Genomic DNA, 15,733 nt, shown 5'->3' with positions numbered 1-15,733 from the left:
CAAAGAAAACTCTAATATCACTGACCCATATATTAAATTGACCACTTTGTTTGATGGAGGTAACTCAGTTATTACAAACCAAGCTTAATATCAGGTTCATTCGAATGGGCAAAGACTTGAAACCTCAACACCAAATGACGGCTAATGACCGAAAACGCGCCAACGCTCAGTGTCCGGTTTCTCCAAACTGAAGCTGCCAACAGCACATCTGAGTTCACTTTCTCTTCTCCCTCTCAACCCGACTAACAAATCCCCAACCCACTCCCATTGCAGATCCACCCGAGCACCAAGAGACCATGCAAGTGGCAACCAGAGGCATTGCTAGGGGGGGCTAAGGGGACTATAGCCCCGGGTCTTTTGGTTGTAGCCCCGTATAGAAGCTTAGGGGCTATAAACAAAAGGATATAGCTAGCCCTGAATCCCGCCAGTCCCTACATTAGCTTAGCCCCTGATCTGTTCCAGACCTAGCAACACCCCTGGTGGCAACAGTGTGTGGTATAACAGGGGCACTGAGTATGCGAGTGCTCCAGGCTCGGGCACCCCCCAGGAAAAGCCATCTGCGCTAAAAGTCCCTATACTTTCAATGGAACTTCCTAAAAATCTGTCCACTGGCAAACCCCGGAATATCCAAAGTCATATCCTCTGCTCTGATCCCCAGGAGCGTCTGCTCTGATCCCCAGGAGCGGGTGAATTTAGAACATGCCGGATTTGTATGTTCCTGGGAGTCAGATCATTCTAATGGCTGTGAAATGCCTAAATATCTACTGATGGATCCCCGTGTTTTCTCCACTGCCATTTTCCACGGCGAAAACAGCACGTTTAAAAGGTAGACGTGAAACCGCCGTGGCGAAAACACATCATTCGCCAGTGACTGTTGCACTAGCAGGAACCCGGCGCAATACCTTGAAATGAATGGGCCAATGACGGCCGCCATGTTAGACATGATGGTAGAGTCCACTCTGTATTCAGCGCATGAGCGCCATTAAAGGGTTGGGAAACTAAAACACATCCTGAAAGGTAGGGAACCCAGAGCAGGTTCCAGGTGTGCGTGCCTTTCACCACATGCATGCAGTGACTCTCTGATCTGCCCCGCAAATGGGCCAGAATCCGAGGAACGAGCCAAACAAGACAGATGTGAAATCTGTTGGGCTCTTTCCTCCAGTACACATGCAGTCATTGGAAGGAGCCTGGAGATGCCACTGTTTCCTCTGCTAGAGAACATCATATCCTGGACCCTGTTCACTAAATGGAACCATTTTGCGTGCCACCTCATTCTTGTATCCTGGTGCTTTCTTACTAAATGTAACCGCATGCCAGCTCATTCTAGTATCCTGGCGCTTTCTTAATAAATGTAACCATTTTGCGTGCCACCTAATTCTAGTATCCTAGTGCTTTCTTACTAAATGTAACCGCATGCCAGCTCATTCTAGTATCCTGGTGCTTTCTTACTAAATGTAATCATTTTGCGTGCCACCTCATTCTAGTATCCTGGTGCTTTCTTACTAAATGTAACCATTTTGCGTGCCACCTCATTCTAGTATCCTGGCGCTTTCTTACTAAATGTAACCATTTTGCGTGCCACCTCATTCTAGTATCCTGGCGCTTTCTTACTATTGGTAACCATTTTGCGTGCCACCTCATTCTAGTATCCTGGCGCTTTATTACTAAATGTAACCATTTTGCGTGCCACCTCTTTCTAGTATCCTGGCGCTTTCTTACGAAATGTAACCATTTTGCGTGCCACCTCATTCTAGTATCCTAGTGCTTTCTTACTAAATGTAACCGCATGCCAGCTCATTCTCATATCCTGGTCCTTTCTTACTAAATGTAACCGTATGCCAGCTGATTCTAGTATCCTGGCGCTTTCTTAATAAATGTAACCATTTTGCGTGCCACCTCATTCTATTATCCTGGTGCTTTCTTACTAAATGTAATAATTTTGCGTGCCACCTCATTCTAGTATTCTGGTGCTTTCTTACCAAATGTAACCATTTTGCGTGCCACCTCATTTTAGAATCCTGGCGCTTTATAACTAAATCTAACCGCATGCCAGCTCATTCTAGTATCCTGGTGCTTTCTTACTAAATGTAACCGCATGCCACTTCATTCTAGTACCTGGTGCTTTCTTACTAAATGTAACCGCATGCCACTTCATTCGAGTACCTGGTGCTTTCTTACTAAATGTAACCGCATGTCACCTCATTCTAGTATCCTACTGCTTTCAGACTAAATGTAACCATTTTGCGTGCCACCTCATTCTAGTATCCTGCTGCTTTATTACTAAATTTAACCATTTTGGTGCCACCTCATTCTAGTATTCTAGCGATTTCTTACTAAATTTAACCATTTTGCGTGCCACCTCATTCTAGTATCCTCGCGCTTTCTTACTAAATGTAACCATTTTGCGTGCCACCTCATTCTAGTATACTGGTGCTTTCTTACTAAATGTTGCCATTTAATCTGACAGCTAATTTCACAAATAATGACCAATTTGACTAAATCTACACATTTCTGTGCTACACTTACTGCAGTGGGCTGTGTATTTCTCAGCAGTTGCAATGCAGACATAGAGGCCGATTTGGAGTTTGGAGTAGGGACAATCCTCCGGGTTTACACCGGTGGAAAAAGACCTCACGTGTACGTTAGGGATTTTATGGCTTTCCACTGGTGGATCCCAGAGGAAAGCTGGTGGAATGTCTGCCAATGGCTGTCCCTTCCGTTGACAATCCACAGGACCCAAGGCAAAAGAGAATGGCAGATTTACCACTGACCCAAGGACCACCGGTGGGTATTCCACTAACTTTCCTCCAGGAATCCACCAGTGGGTATATCACCAGCTTTCCTCCGGGAATCCACCAGCGGGTATTCCACCAGCTTGCCTCCGGGAATCCACCAGCGGGTATTCCACCAGCTTTCCTCTTGGAATCCACCAGTGGGTATTCCACCAGCTTGCCTCCGGGAATCCACCAGCGGGTATTCCACCAGCTTGCCTCTTGGAATCCACCAGCGGGTATTCCACCAGTTTGCCTCTGGGAATCCACCAGCGGGTATTCCACCAGCTTTCCTCTTGGAATCCACCAGCGGGTATTCCACCAGCTTGCCTCCGGGAATCCACCAGCGGGTATTCCACCAGCTTGCCTCTGGGAATCCACCAGCGGGTATTCCACCAGCTTGCCTCTGGGAATCCACCAGCGGGTATTCCACCAGCTTTCCTCTTGGAATCCACCAGCGGGTATTCCACCAGCTTGCCTCCGGGAATCCACCAGCGGGTATTCCACCAGCTTGCCTCTGGGAATCCACCAGCGGGTATTCCACCAGCTTGCCTCTGGGAATCCACCAGCGGGTATTTCACCAGCTTTCCTCCGGGAATCCACCAGCGGGTATTCCACCAGCTTGCCTCCGGGAATCCACCAGCGGGTATTCCACCAGCTTGCCTCTGGGAATCCACCAGCGGGTATTCCACCAGCTTGCCTCTGGGAATCCACCAGCGGGTATTTCACCAGCTTTCCTCCGGGAATCCACCAGCGGGTATTCCACCAGCTTTCCTCTGGGAATCCACCAGCGGGTATTTCACCAGCTTTCCTCTGGGAATCCACCAGCGGGTATTCCACCAGCTTTCCTCTGGGAATCCACCAGCGGGTATTTCACCAGCTTTCCTCTGGGAATCCACCAGCGGGTATTCCACCAGCTTTCCTCCGGGAATCCACCAGCGGGTATTCCACCAGCTTTCCTCTGGGAATCCACCAGCGGGTATTTCACCAGCTTTCCTCTGGGAATCCACCAGTGGGTATATCACCAGCTTTCCTCCGGGAATCCACCAGCGGGTATTTCTCCAGCTTTCCTCTGGGAATCCACCAGCGGGTATTCCACCAGCTTGCAGCTGGGAATCCACCAGCAGGTATTTCACCAGCTTTCCTCTGGGAATCCACCAGCGGGTATTCCACCAGCTTGCCTCGGGAATCCACCAGCTGGTATTCCACCAGCTTTCCTCTGGGAATCCACCAGCGGGTATTTCACCAGCTTTCCTCTGGGAATCCACCAGCGGGTATTCCACCAGCTTGCCTCTGGGAATCCACCAGCAGGTATTTAACCAGCTTTCCTCCGGGAATCCACCAGCAGGTATTCCACCAGCTTGCCTCGGGAATCCACCAGCTGGTATTCCACCAGCTTGCCTCCGGGAATCCACCAGCGGGTATTCCACCAGCTTTCCTCTGGGAATCCACCAGCGGGTATTTCACCAGCTTTCCTCTGGGAATCCACCAGCGGGTATTCCACCAGCTTTCCTCTGGGAATCCACCAGTGGGTATTTCTCCAGCTTTCCTCTGGGAATCCACCAGCGGGTATTCCACCAGCTTGCAGCTGGGAATCCACCAGCAGGTATTTCACCAGCTTTCCTCTGGGAATCCACCAGCGGGTATTCCACCAGCTTGCCTCGGGAATCCACCAGCTGGTATTCCACCAGCTTTCCTCTGGGAATCCACCAGCGGGTATTTCACCAGCTTTCCTCTGGGAATCCACCAGCGGGTATTCCACCAGCTTGCCTCTGGGAATCCACCAGCAGGTATTTAACCAGCTTTCCTCCGGGAATCCACCAGCAGGTATTCCACCAGCTTGCCTCGGGAATCCACCAGCTGGTATTCCACCAGCTTGCCTCCGGGAATCCACCAGCGGGTATTCCACCAGCTTTCCTCTGGGAATCCACCAGTGGGTATTCCACCAGCTTTCCTCTGGGAATCCACCAGTGGGTATTTCTCCAGCTTTCCTCTGGGAATCCACCAGCGGGTATTCCACCAGCTTGCAGCTGGGAATCCACCAGCAGGTATTTCACCAGCTTTCCTCTGGGAATCCACCAGCGGGTATTCCACCAGCTTGCCTCGGGAATCCACCAGCTGGTATTCCACCAGCTTTCCTCTGGGAATCCACCAGCGGGTATTTCACCAGCTTTCCTCTGGGAATCCACCAGCGGGTATTCCACCAGCTTGCCTCTGGGAATCCACCAGCAGGTATTTAACCAGCTTTCCTCCGGGAATCCACCAGCAGGTATTCCACCAGCTTGCCTCGGGAATCCACCAGCTGGTATTCCACCAGCTTTCCTCTGGGAATCCACCAGCGGGTATTTCACCAGCTTTCCTCTGGGAATCCACCAGCGGGTATTCCACCAGCTTGCCTCTGGGAATCCACCAGCAGGTATTTAACCAGCTTTCCTCCGGGAATCCACCAGCGGGTATTCCACCAGCTTGCCTCGGGAATCCACCAGCAGGTATTCCACCAGCTTGCCTCGGGAATCCACCAGCGGGTATTCCACCAGCTTTCCTCTGGGAATCCACCAGCGGGTATTTCACCAGCTTGCCTCCGGGAATCCACCGGTGAGAAGCCAGAAAGTCTATACTTGAGAAGGAGGTCTTTTTCCACCAGTGGAACCCAGGATTGTCTTTGGTCCACACTCTACATCAGCCTCATTGCGGCTCCTTCTGGTGTCCGGATCTTTCGCTGATGTAGTCATTCTGATATTTGCATCTGTAATGGCCACTCCACACACTGGGGGAGTATTTAACATGTAAAGTGTACACACTATATACTAAACATAACGGTGGGTCAACAGACCTGCACATACCATGTCACATCCCCCTTGTGTATTGGCAGAGGACAGGAGCGCTCTAGCAGACATCCATGGTGAACACCAGCCCAGTCCTGGATCAGAAGCCACGCGACATTTGCCCCTGCTCAAGAGGACTCTAACGCTAACTTTTTTGTTTTGTCTAGATAGCCTTGTACCTGTCTCATTTCTCTTTTAGTTGACCACCTCCAGAAGGCTACAAACGCCAGTGTGCTAGAAGGAGGTGGGAGCGGTGGTTGTCCAGGCCCAGTCATTGCCAGTAGTGTCTTATCATTGTGATGTTTCTTCACAGGACCGCCTTCATGTTCCCTCGCTTCTAGTCACACTTTCCCTCTACTCCAGTGTAGAGGGGCAGCCACCTTTGGGCAGGGTGGACACCATGTATGATGAGATGCATAACCTAAACGTCTATTATCCTTTAGCCTAAAGATGTCCTCCTCCCCAGGAGTATTGGGGCTGCACGTACCTGTGTCATGATGGGTCCTCTTACCAATATCCTCTCATTCTCATCTTCTGTTGCTCTCTCTCACCTTAATCCTCCTTCCCTCTCACCCCCTTGTCTTTTTACTAAATATGTTCTTCCTTGACCTTTACCCTTCTCTCCCCATCGTACTCCCCACATATTTCCTCTCGCCCTACTTCCCTCTCGTTCCCCAGTCCTCTTTCCTTCTCTATTTTCTCTGTTGCGCTCTCTTTCTGCGCCTCTGTCTTCCACGTATATTCTTCTCCATCCTTCTTTAGTGGTGTTTCTTCTGATTATTATTTGTTCTATGCCCCCCTTCCCACTCTCCCTCCATCTATTTCAATAACATCTCAATTTCCCTGTTGCCCCGTAGTTTCCCTTCTATTACCTTTTCCTCATTCTACTCTCTCGCTCCTCATCCTATAGTATTCTTTGACTCCTGAATGCCGTTTTACCTGTTCTTGTTGACTTTCCCCTTCTCTCTCTACTTTCTGTCTACTTACTCCATGCTGTATTCTCTTCCCACCATCTGTCATTTCATCTTTCTTCTCTTTCTCATCTCCCTTTCTCTTATATCCATTGAACTCTCTCTCTGTTCTTCCAATATTTCTTCTGTTTTCTCTTTCTTGGCTACTTTACATTTTACTCTTATTCTTCTCTTCATTCCACTTTCCACTTTCCTCACTACAATTCTTCCTTTGTTTATGACCATCTTATATTTTAATCCCTTTCTTTCCTTCTCATTATTTTTCCTTCATTCTTCTGCCCCTTGATTTTGATCCCTTTCGATCCCTTCATTTACTTCTTCCTCTTAGATTTTGATCTCTTTCTTTGCTGTTCTTTTTCATCTTTGTCTTTGTTTCTTTGTCTTTTTATCAGTTGATATTAACCTCTTTCTTTCTTTTGGTTTGATCCCTTTTCATTCGTTTCTCTTTGCTCACCCACTGATCCAGTTCGTCCTTCCTCGCTTTGATGTTGTTTGTTTTCTTTCTTTCTTTCTTTCTTTCTTTCTTTCTTTCTTTCTTTCTTTCTTTCTTTCTTTCTTTCTTTCTTTCTTTCTTTCTTTCTTTCTTTCTTTCTCTGCTCACATTTGGTTCCTTTCCTGTTAATATCCTTCTTTCTTTCTTTCTCTCTTTGATCACTTTATTTTTATTTTGTCCACTCCTTCATTTTGATATCTTTGTTTAGTTCTTCCTGTTTTAATATGTATCCCTTTCTATGCTTCTTCGTTTCTTTCTTGTTCTTTCTCCTCTGGTTGATATTGTACAGTTTCTTTCAATCTTTGCCTGTTGGTATTCACTTCTTTCTTTCTTTCTTTCTTTCTTTCTTTCTTTCTTTCTTTCTTTCTTTCTTTCTTTCTTTCTTGTCCTCCCTCTATGATTTTGTGTATTTCCCTCTTGTTGTTGCTGTTCGAATTCGTTTTTTCGTCTGCATCTCTTTGATTCTTCTATTTATTTTGTATTTCTTCCATCATTTCCTCCCCCTCCCTTCCTGCCTTTTTCTCTCTCCCTCAATTAATTTCTTCCTTCCGTCTTCCCTTCTTCTCTCCCTCCCTTTCTTCTTCTTCTCCCTTGATCTCTTCCTTTTCCTTCCTTCCCTCCATACCTCCCTTCCTTCCGCCCGCCTTCTCCTTTCCTCTCTCCCTACCTCCTTCCCTCCCTCCTCCCTTCTCCTTTCTATTTTCCTTCCTCTCTCCCCGCCTTCCTCACCTCCTTTCTTCCTCAATTCCTCTCTCTCTCTCCCTCCATTTCACGTAGCCCATGTTATGTCTCGCCTGAGCCTCTCTGTTGTTGCTCCCCTCCAGCTTTTCCAGAGGCCGTGGGCCAGCAGGCAGCCATGTTGGATGACCTCTACCTGTCTGACGTGGGTCCGCACTCCGTCCAGCTCTCCTGGGATGCCTCTGAGGGGGCCTTTGACTCCTTCCTGGTCCAGTACGTGGATTCACAGGGCTTGGCCCCCTCTAGGGAGATGCTGCTGGTAGGCGACGCCCGGACCGCACCCATCGGAGGCCTACAGCCCAGCACCGAGTATACCTTCACCCTCAGTGGCCTCCAGAGGGGCCAGAAAAGAGCTGACCTCAACACCGTGGGACGCACCAGTCGACTGGGTAATCCTGCACAGTAATCAGTCTTTGAAGAAGGCACCTTTGTGGTCTTGAAAGCCAATTACTTGTCATGCTTGTAGACGTGTTGTCAGTTTCACGACAGCCATTGGTAGAAGCAACAGAAATACATTTACAAACCTCTCCCTCCCATTCCCTGCATTTGAAATGTCATTAAATGTTCACTCGCGGTAATACCCTGAACTATTACCCCACCCATGTGGTATTAAGCCGCCCAGGGTGTATTACTGCCAGCCGTAACAATTAACTGTTCCGAGGACATGGCAAACGGCTGAAGTACAGGCTGTTTCTTCCTGCAAGGTCTACCGGTATTTACACGTAGGTGCAGGTCCACCTGAGGTGCAAAGGACTTGGCTGCCAATGTCTACCGCTGGAGCGGTGGCCGCTGTGTGATATTGGGTGCTGCTCCATTCCAGCTCACCCCTGGCTCAATAGTGTACTGCAAACGAAGCGCTGCTAGGGGCAGCTACAGCCCCGGATGGTAGTTCAGGGGCTACAACCAAAAGGCTAGCTAACCCCGAGTCCCGACATATAGAAGCTCAGGGGCTACAACCCAAAGGCTAGCTAGCCCCGAGTCCCAACATATAGAAGCTCAGGAGCTACAACCAAAAGGCTAGCTAGCCCCGAGTCCCGACATATAGAAGCTCAGGGGCTACAACCAAAAGGCTAGCTAGCCCCGAGTCCCGACATATAGAAGCTCAGGAGCTACAACCAAAAGTCTAGCTAGCCCCGAGTCCCGACATATAGAAGCTCAGGAGCTACAACCAAAAGGCTAGCTAGCCCCGAGTCCCGACATATAGAAGCTCAGGGGCTACAACCAAAAGGCTAGCTAGCCCCGAGTTCCGCAATTAGCATAGCCCCAAATCTTTTTACAGACCTAGCAGCGCACTACATATGGCACAGAAACATGCCACTGATTGCTAGATAGGTACCACCCAGTCTGATTTTTGGGCATATTATTTTCCTATGGCATAAGCGGACAACGCAAAATTCTTGCAAAGAACCCAAATGGGGATCAGGCTAGGCTTGGACTAGTTTCCTAGTTACAGTAAACACAGTAATAAGGATTATGGGTCTTATAGCAATCAATGAAGAGGAGGGATATTGATTGGGGCTTTTGAAGTTGAATAAGTGATACAGCCTCAGTGGCACTGTGCACACCTACACGTTATCATGTGCTTCGATGCCACTTTGAATCCATAGATTGAGGACTCTGGGGGGGGAGCACGTGAGGGTTGGTTCTCTTAAACTAAACATTGCTGAAGATGTTTGCCCTCGTGATTTCGTTTTCATCATATGATAGGATAGGTTATTTATAACGCTCTTAATACCCAGAGGTTTCTAAGCGTGGAACCGGGGATCGAACCTGTGCTGCTCCGTGCCGTCTTGCTTCCAAGGCGAGCACGCTGCCCCTGAGCTATCCTCCCAAGACATTGAGGTTCATTAGAAAGTGAGTCCCAGTTCGCCTGTACAGCCAGGCCTGGCCTGTGGGTGACATCAGCGCAAAGTTGGGTGATGTGACTGCCACTGATAGCCACAGCATGCCAAGTAGCTGGCAACCCCAGGGGATCTTTGCACGTGGGTTATTTGCTGGCCCACCTCTTCATACCTAGACCCTGAGATCAGGATATGCATTTCCAGGTGGGATTGCAGCAATGCCTGGCTATTAAGGGGACCATGAATACCCATTGCACACGCCTGCCTTGAGTTAGCCCCAGTAGCCTATTCTGGGGTTCTTTCCATGAGTAATGGGCACATTACAATACATGCCATATTACACATCACCAAGTATCTGCACATTAGAAGGCCTATCACAGCCTAGATGAAACGGAGTGGCCCCTGGGGACTCTGTGGCCCTTCACAGGATGGCACGAGGGTCCTGTGCCACAGGGCTTCCCTGGAGAAACCCCATGGCAATAGAATGTAGAGGCACAATGCCTGACGGGGGTTGCTCCCAAGCAAGTCCCATGTGGGCAGAATGACCTCTTTGGATGGAGAGCTGCCTTGTCCATGAATGCAGGGTCTGTCCAGCTTCCCAAACCCTCCCTCCAACATGGTGACTAGACAAGGGCTAAAAAAAGATGGCTTCCCACCCTTGTGGGGTCCTCAGGTGGCCTCTCTGTGCTGAAGTCAGGAACAAAAGCAAGAGACACCCCCAAAGGTTGGGCGACAGTTGTGGTGCAGGGTGTTGGGGGAGGGGGGATCAATGCAGTACCTTAGGCCATCTTTTTGTCTTGTGCACCTTGGCATATAACCATTATCCCCCTTGTCATTGCCATCCTTCTGCCAGAGCTGGAGGCGCCCAGGGACCTGGAGTTCCGGAACATCCAAGAGACCTCCCTGGTGGTCAGCTGGTCTCCCCCCTACATGGCCGTAGACAACTTCAAAGTTTCCTACCAGCTGGCGGACGGCGGTAAGTGAACCCCCCCAATGGATGACTGTAATGATAACTCAATTCACTCTCTCTTCATCCCCCATCCTCAGCCCTTTATGCAATGTATTTTCATTTGTAGCGCTTAAAATTGCCTGTGCTCTTCATAATGTGTCCAGGCGCTGCGCAGTGGTAAAGAGGTCTCGCTACCCCCACTTTTTACCATCACGCCTCTGGGGTGGCCGGAGTGAAAAGATTAACAACACCAGAACTTTGGTGGTCTACTGTAGTGGGTGTAGAAACGGCTCAACTTGTTAACCCCCCAACCGCCCCCCCCCCTCCCAGTGAATGTCCCTGAGGTTGAGGGCCTGTGTGCTCCACTTTCTGTCTCCTTGGATCTCCCACCGGCTTATGGCCCAAGGGCATGGGCATCATTTTAGGGGGGTCAGGGGTGTGTGTCCCTCCCAACTTTCGTGGCACACCATTTTGTCCCCATTCATTTGGCTGGGGCACCTTTCCTTCAGATGTCATGTCCCCCCCACCCCAACATTTTCAGCAAAGTTACTCCACTGCCCAAGGGCCCCATTGCTGAAGAGGGTTGTGATTTTTGACATGTCTTCTTGTGTGCTTAATTGTGTTACGCTTGTGAATAGATAGTTTGCTGCCTTTACTGCGGGAATCCATTGAGTGCCCTGTGCAAACATCAGCAGGTCAATGTTAAAAAGTCCAAAGGGCATAACACAGCCTTTTTATCATTCCGATCTTGCTAAAAGGAGTACCATTGGGCTTGCTCATTGTAGAACATTTTATTTAAGGCCCACACCTGCTTGCGGTATCCCCTAAGTAACCATTCATTTTGGTGTGCAATGTCTTGATTCTTGCTTTTCAGGGGAGCCCCAGAGCATCAGTGTGGATGGAAAGAGTACCAAAGTGCCGCTCAAGGGGCTCACGCCAGGAGCCCGCTACGAGGTCAACGTGATGTCCATAAGAGGGTTCGAGGAGAGCGAACCCCTGACGGGCTACGTTACCACAGGTATGGCCGCCAAATGGTGGGAGGTAGGATGTGTCTGTAACCATACAAAGTGTTTATCATTTTTAAATTTCTAGCAGCGCACAAAACCCAGAGGCACCTAGGCGCTAGTTGCAGTACAAGTGCAGTAGAACAGTCGACAATGTGTATTAGACCGCCAGTGTACTTCAGTGTGGGACACTGCATGCGCGGGGTCACTCCGGACAAGCCACATTGGGCCCGATTAATGGAATATTTGCCCGGTTCGAAGTGACTTTGCACTGCTGAAAAGTGACTCTGCACTGCTGAAAAGTGACTCTGCACTGCCGACACTGGAACTGTGCAAAGTCCGGGCAAAGTCATTTTGAACTGCAAAAATGACTATGTGCTGACTTTTCCCAGACTTTGCACTGCAAAAATACACTTTGCACAGTTCCAGTGTTGGCAGTGCAAAGTCACTTTTCAGCAATGCAAAGTCACTTTGAACCAGGCAAATATTCCATGAATCGGGCCCGTCTTTGTATAGCATGTGTCATTATCAAGTAGGTGAGCATAGCCCAGTGTGTCCGAATGCACTGCTGTCAAGGGTGGTGTGCAGTGTACTTAGAGGATAATCATGGGAAAGGTAAGTGCAAGTGGTGTGTCTGGTGTGCAATTCCCGTGTAAATCCAGTGCTATTACACCGCAGTGCAGTGTTGTGGGAAGGGCATGTGCAGTGTAAATGTAACAGGCTCCCACGTTATCTCCAGGGTAGTGCAGTGCTCAGCAGTGTGCCTGCAGCTGACTTCAGGGCCAATTCACGGAGCTCTGTGGAAATGTGCAAATTGCAGTTGCGGCGCATCTGTGATTCCATGCATGTGCAAATTGCACCTGCAGCACTGTGACTTGGCCCAGAAGGCGTGGAGTCTTGCACAGTGCACATGGTGTCATTTCAGTGTGAATAAAATGCACAAGGAACCCGACTGATGTATGGCAGGTAATGCTAGTTGCTATTAATACCCATGCAGCTCACACGTATGTGAGCCCCATATCATGTTTGCCAGCACTGCAACATATACACAAAACATCGCGCCATAAACTAAATGCACATCCATAGAGAAACAAAACATACGCTGGCCGCACTTTTATCTATTGTTTGATTATTTAATTTATTTACTGTCTAACTTATTTTACTATTTATTATTGCACTGCCCCCTTCCCTTTCCCCCCTGCACTTGCGCGGTCTGAATGACACCTGGCCTAGTAGGATCGTTGTCTGTTCCCCCTTCCTTGCCTCTTTGCGCCTTGAAACAGTTGTGTATAGGCGTGTTATAAATGCCGGGAGGATAGCTCAGCAGCAACGTGCTCGCCTTGGAACACGAAGCAACACAGGTTCGATCCCCGGGTCCGCGCTTAGAAACCTCTGGGTATTAAGCGCGTTATAAATACGCAACTAGGAGAAATATTCCTGTAACAATGCCTCATGCCCCCGGGCTGTGTGAGTGCTTTACAAATGCAAATAAATATCATATCATCGTTACAGCATATACATCAATACTCAAAACTACATTACAAATAATCAAGACATAGCACAATTGTGTACAGTAAAATCCTTATGATTAACTATGCAAATAATGTAAAGCAATTCAGTTCCACGCTATACATATATATATATAATACTTGCAACAATAAGCGTCACCAGCATGCCCGCTGGCGCTGATACCCCCACTTTGGGTGGAGGAAAGATGGGGATTTTAATGTTTGCCGACGATGTGGTTTTAACTTCTTGTCCTCCCATAAGGATGACAAAGGTAAAAGCATGAGTTTAAAAAGGACACAGGAAGCCAGCAGCATGCCCCATATACCACCCCAGGAAGCCAGCAGCATGCCCCATATACCACCCCAGGAAGCCAGCAGCATGCCCCATATACCACCCCAGGAAGCCAGCAGCATGCCCTCACATACCTCCCCCAGGAAACCAGCAGCATGCCCTCATATACCTCCCCCAGGAAGCCAGCAGCATGCCCCATATACCCCGTACAGGAAGCCAGCAACATGCCCCATATACCCCGTACAATAAGCCAGCTGCATGCCCCATATACCATCCCCAGGAAGCCAGCAGCATGCCCCATATACCACCCCAGGAAGCCAGCAGCATGCCCCATATAACCCGTACAGGAAGCCAGCAGCATGCCCCATATACCCCGTACAGGAAGTCAGCTGCATGCCCCATATACCACCCCAGGAAACCAGCAGCATGCCCTCATATACCTCCCCCAGGAAGCCAGCATGCCCCATATACCCCGTACAGGAAGCCAGCAACATGCCCCATATACCCCGTACAAGAAGTCAGCTGCATGCCCCATATACCACCCCCAGGAAGCTAGCAGCATGCCCCATATACCACCCCCAGGAAGCCAGCAGCATGCCCCAAATATCACCCCCAGGAAGCCAGCAGCATGCCCTCATATACCTCCCACAGGAAGCCAGCAGCATGCCCTCATATACCACCCCCCTGAAGCCAGGAGCATGCCCCATATACCACCCCAGGAACCAGCAGCATGCCCTCATATACCTCCCCCAGAAAGCCAGCTGCATGCCCTCATATACCACCCCCCTGAAGCCAGGAGCATGCCCCATATACCACCCCAGGAACCAGCTGCATGCCCCATATACCACCCCCAGGAAGCTAGCAGCATGTGCTATATACCACCCACAGGAAGCCGGCAGCATGCCCTCATATACCTCCCCCAGAAAGCCAGTTGCATGCCCCATATACCACCCCCAGGAAGCTAGCAGCATGCCCTCATATACCTCCCCCAGGAAGCCAGCAGCATGCCCCATATACCACCCACAGGAAGCCAGCAGCATGCCCTCATGTACCTTCCCCAGGAAGCCAGCAGCATGCCCCATATACCACCCACAGGAAGCCGGCAGCATGCCCTCATATACCTCCCCCAGGAAGCCAGCAGCATGCCCCATATACCACCCCCTCCAGGAAGCCAGCAGCATGCCCCATATACCACCTCCAGGAAGCCAGCAGCATGCCTCATATACCCCCTCCAGTAAGCCAGCCGCATGCCCCATATACCCATAGCGCAGACCCGGGGATCGTACTTGTGGTGCACCCGTCGTCTTACTTCCAAGGCGAGCACGTTGCCCATGAGCTATCCTCCGTAGTCAAAACACTCTCCAAGAAGCCAGCAGCATGCCCCATGTACACCCTTCAGGAAGCCAGCAGCATGCCCCATATACCACCGCCAGGAAGCCAGCAGCTTGCCCCGTATAATCCCTATAGGAAGCCAGCAGGAGGCCCGATATACCCCCTACAGGAAGCCAACAGCATGCGCCATATACCCACTCCACGAAGCCAGCAGCATGCCCCATACACCCCCTCCAGGATGACAGCAGCATGTCCCATTCACACCCTTCAGAAAGCCAGCAGCGTGCCCCATATACCCCCTACAGAAAGCCAGCAGCAGACCCATATACCACTACCAGGAAGCCAGCAGCATGCCCATATAACACCCACAGGAAGACAGCAGCATGCCCCATCTACCAGCTGCTGGAAGCCAGCAGCATACCCCATATACTGCATCCAAGAAGCCAGCAGCATGCCCCATATAACACCCACAGGAAGACAGCAGCATGCCCCATCTACCAGCTGCTAGAAGCCAGCAGCATACCCCATATACTGCATCCAAGAAGCCAGCAGCATGCCCCATAGAACACCCACAGGAAGACAGCAGCATGCTCCATCTACCAGCTGCTGGAAGCCTGCAGCATACCCCATATACTGCATCCAAGAAGCCAGCAGCGTGCCCCATATACCCACTACAGAAAGCCAGCAGCAGGCCCATATACCACTACCAGAAAGCCAGCAGCATGCCCCATTTAACACCCACAGGAAGACAGCAGCATGCCCCATCTACCAGCTGCTGGAAGCCAGCAGCATGCCCCAAATACTGCATCCAAGAAGCCAGCAGCATGCCCCATATAACACCCACAGGAAGACAGCAGCATGCCCCATCTACTAGCTGCTGGAAGCCAGCAGCATACCCCATATACTGCATCCAAGAAGCCAGCAGCATGCCCCATATAACACCCACAGGAAGACAGCAGCATGCCCCATATACTGCATCCAAGAAGCCAGCAGCGTGCCCCATATACCC

The 15,733-nt window shown here is 50.0% G+C and overlaps 1 protein-coding gene across 16 annotated transcripts in view; it reads left to right on the top strand.

Moving 5' to 3' along the window:
- The window catches only part of TNXB (tenascin XB), a 687,232-nt gene that overhangs the window by 558,393 nt on the left and 113,106 nt on the right, over positions 1-15,733 (top strand). For all 16 annotated transcript variants that reach the window (XM_069634959.1, XM_069634963.1, XM_069634962.1 and 13 more), the window contains 3 exons: positions 7,885-8,187; positions 10,493-10,615; positions 11,463-11,606. In XM_069634959.1, coding sequence (XP_069491060.1) covers positions 7,885-8,187; positions 10,493-10,615; positions 11,463-11,606 — 570 coding nt within the window. The remainder of the gene's footprint in view (positions 1-7,884; positions 8,188-10,492; positions 10,616-11,462; positions 11,607-15,733) is intronic.

Source organism: Ambystoma mexicanum, chromosome 13 (genome assembly GCF_040938575.1).
Source record: "Ambystoma mexicanum isolate Mex_15411 chromosome 13, UKY_AmexF1_1, whole genome shotgun sequence".
Lineage (NCBI taxonomy): Eukaryota > Metazoa > Chordata > Amphibia > Caudata > Ambystomatidae > Ambystoma > Ambystoma mexicanum.
Note: the sequence above shows the minus strand (reverse complement) of the source record. Positions and strands in the feature narration are given on the sequence as shown.